General features: G+C 37.9%; 1 protein-coding gene across 1 annotated transcript in view; it reads left to right on the plus strand.

Moving 5' to 3' along the window:
- Positions 1–550: 550 nt before the first annotated feature.
- The window catches only part of LOC122634184 (palmitoleoyl-protein carboxylesterase NOTUM), a 21,445-nt gene continuing 18,124 nt past the window's right edge, over positions 551–3,871 (plus strand). Inside the window, exons 1-2 of the mRNA XM_043822859.1 lie at positions 551–605; positions 2,433–2,611. Of these exons, the coding sequence (XP_043678794.1) occupies positions 2,594–2,611 (18 nt within the window). The 5' untranslated portion in view covers positions 551–605; positions 2,433–2,593. The remainder of the gene's footprint in view (positions 606–2,432; positions 2,612–3,871) is intronic.

Below are 3,871 nucleotides of genomic sequence, written 5' to 3' on the forward strand. Positions count from 1 at the left end.
ACGATCAAAACGCCAAATGATCGATCTTAGAACAAAATCCAAAAAATTTTGAAAAAAAATCATGAAAGACTCGATCGATTTAAATGATCTAAAAATCGGAAAGATTCCAATCGATCTAATCAAATCTTTTCAATCGATATATTTCCAATCGGTGTAAATCATTTTGAAACGATATAAGATATCCTTCTCAAAGATAATTATAATAATCCAAGAAAGAGAGAGAGAGAGAGAGAGAGAGAGAGAGAAATAGAGAAAAACAGAGAGATCTATTGAATCATTGAATCGACTTAGATCATTAGAGTTTCTAATAATCGCTAGCTTTTTAGCTAGTTTAGCTTTTATTTCTATTTTTTTTTCTTTTTTTTTTTTTTTTTTTTTTTTTTAAAGATTTTGGTTTTCATTCCATCGATGGCAAGAAACGAAAGAGGCGAAGAAAAGAAGAAGAAAAGAAGAAGAAAAGAGGATGAGGATGATGTAGAGGATGAGGACGAGGACGAGGACGAGGATGAGGATGAGGATGAGGATGAGGATGAAGAAGAGGAGGGATGGATGCCCCTCCGCCCTTCGGTCTCTCACTCTCGTGATTCCAGAAAAGGACAGCGCAGGTACTCCTCCGCGCGACAAGTGCACCTGCGCTCATCAAATTCGCTTTTGTCGGCGTTCGAGCGTTCTTTTCCTTCGTTGTGTTGCTCTGCTACTTCTTCTTCTACTTCGTCGTCGTCGATTGCTTTGATCTTTCGTCTCGAGGACTCGCGTCTGTCTGGTTGGTTGTTTGGCCATGACGAATAACAACAATAACAACAACAGCAATAACAACAAAGATAATAATAGTAACAATAACAATAACGATAAGAACAACGATCTCGATGATCGAACGATGATCCGTCCTCATTGTTCGTTGTACTGCAATCGATGACAGAGTTTCGTCCGCTGACGATAAATCGAATTTCTCTCTCTCTCTCTCTCTCTCTCTCTCTCTCTCTCTCTCTCTCTCTCTCTCTCTCTCACTCACTCTCTCTCTCTCTCTCTCTTTATTTCTTCTAATAATTTCTTTCTATTTCTTTTTCAATGATTATTAAAAATCTAAGAAAAAATAGAATACTATTGATAACATTTACAAATTTATATAATAAATAAATAATTCCAGATAATAATATTTATTTTTCGAAAGTAATCTCACTTTTTCTACGAATGCATGAATATCTTGATATTAAAAAAAGCACGAAGAATTATATTAACATTAACAGACGAACGAACGAAGTATTACCTGAACCTTCAAAGAAACGTGTTAATGAGTTAAAAGGAAATTGAGAGAAAAGGAAAGGCAGAGAGAGAGGACAAAAAAGAGAAGAGAGAGAAAGAGAAAGAAAGACAGAGAGGAACAGAGAAAGAAAGAGAGAGAGAGAGAGAGAGAGAGAGAGAGAGAGAGAGAGACTAGCTCGAAAAGAAACAACCCTCAGAGAGATGTTAAATGCAAAAGTAGTGGAGGGGAGGTTTCTCTTGTCCGATGGTACAGCTTAACCTGTGCCGATTGTCAGTCAGTCTTGGACCCGGATAGCGCGAGGAACCTGGAAGGGAACGTGGTGGGCCCTTTCGCGAGTGAAAGAGAAAGAGAGAGAGAGAGAAAGAGAGAGAGAGAGGGAGAGTAAGTGAGAGGGAAAGAGAGGGAAAGAGGTGTCGCTCGCTATTAGCTCGGCGGTCGTGTCTGGCACGTGCGCGTATCGTAGCCTCGTGACTCGAGGAAGAAGGGTGCTTCGAAGGAAGCGCCAAAGAAGAAGGAGGAGGAGGAGGAGGAGGAGAAGGAGGAGAAGGAGGTGGAGGAGGAAGAGGAGGAGGAGCTGCTGCTGCTGGAGGAAAAGGTGAAAGAGGGCAAAGCGGAAGGTGGCAGTACGCTGCGAACCGTCAACCGGTCGACGTGTGCGGAACAAACGAGATAGAAAGAGACAGAGAAAAATAGAGAGAGAGAGAGAGAGAGAGAGAAAGAGAGAAAGAGACACTGAACTCTCCAAACAACCACGTGACAACCAAAGACTATCGACTTTTATACCCTCGTGATCGTCATCAATTCTTTATTTTACACTCGATCTTCGCAATCTCGCGTTTTAAAAAGAAAAGAGAGAGAAAGGAAACAGAGAAAGAAAAAGAAATAAAGAATATTTGACAATTTTGAGGAAAATTTTCGATTAGGAGGAGGAAGCGCACCCTCTTTTTGTCATCGTTTTTTTTCCGTCTTCTTTTTTTTTTTTTTTACTTTTCTTTTCTTTTCTTTTCTTTCCTCTTCTTTTCTTTTCTTTTCTTTTCTTCTCTTTTTTCTTTCTTTCTTTTTTGTTTTTCTTTTTTTTTTTTTTTTATCGTTCCTCTTCGTTTTTGATTCTTCTGTGAGAAGATGATGGACACGTGTTTCGAACAAATTTTCTACGAATGTTCGATAGGTGACAACAATTAAGAGATGGAAGATTCGCGATATCAGTGATTACTACTCGAAAGGATTCCCGTCTTCTTTATCCTTTAATCGATCTTTTAAGATCGAGCGACATCGTCTAGAAACCACGTGACGTCTAAGGGAGAAAAAAAGGACGGAAGGTGTTTCAGGATGAGGACAGAATTGCAGGTTGGTTTTATTCAAATTGTTTGTTTATATATATATATATATATATATATATATACATATATACATATATATATATAAACTTATACATAACAACGCACATACACAAGCACATTTTATTTTAACATTTGTCGGGGAAGAAATGATCATCTTTTTGAGAAGTCATGATTATCTTCATAAAAAAAAAAGAAAGAAAGAAAGAAAGAAAGAAGAAAGAGCAAAAAAAAAAAAGAAATTGTTTTTGACGAAAAATTGGCTGTGCAATTTTTCGGATGTTTATTCAACGGCCAGAATACGAATGCGTCGTAAGACGAGTGGCGAGATACCCAAGCCGGAGGTCCGATCCTCTTTTAACGCTCTTTGATCATCTCGAGATTCTGCTTTCACGGCTCGTGCTTTGCTTTCTCTCTCTCTCTCTCTCTCTCTCTCTCTCTCTCTCTCTCTCTCTCTCTCTCTCTTTCTCTCTTTCTCTCTCTTTCTTTCTTTGCTACGCGTTTCGTCGGCGTCTCCCTGTCCGGTTCCTTTGCGCGCGTGCGGCCTTTAACTTTTAAGTACGATTTAACGAATGCCTTTGAACCTGACTTTTACGAAACTTTGGGGCCGCCCAGGAGTAACCAAAGGGTTAGCCGACCTCTCTAAGGAAGAAGGAAGGCAGCCCCTTTGGGATTGCCGTGTACCTTTGTACCTTTCGAATCTGCCTGGTTTACGTTTCTTTTGCTGCTTCAAAGGACACCCACTTTTCTCCCCCTCTCTATCATCTCAACAATTCTTCTTTTTTTTTTTTTTTCTTTTTCAAGTTTATACAAAATATTTCTAATTTATATAATTGCGAGGAGACAATGTATCGTTATAAAATGAGAGAGATGGTGGAAGAGGAAAATGAGAAAATGTTTTGATAGTTTTCAACTACGTAACTACGTAAACAAAAATTATTGAAATCATATATATATATATATATACATACATACATACATATCTAACATATATATAACACATAATATATACAATATATACATATATAACATATACTATATAACATATATACATATATAACACATAATATATATATATATATATATATATGTATGTGTGTGAATGAAGAAAATGATGATGGATCAAAGTTTAGTACGAGTTTAGTTGAATGAGATCGTAGAAGAAAATAGCTGGTAAATACGGAGGGCGGATTATCGCGCCAGTAAGGAATGAGTAAGAGAGAGAAAGGAAGAGAGAGAGAGAGAGAGAGAGAGAGAGAGAGAGAGAGAG

This window comes from Vespula pensylvanica, chromosome 14 (assembly GCF_014466175.1).
Source record: "Vespula pensylvanica isolate Volc-1 chromosome 14, ASM1446617v1, whole genome shotgun sequence".
NCBI lineage: Eukaryota > Metazoa > Arthropoda > Insecta > Hymenoptera > Vespidae > Vespula > Vespula pensylvanica.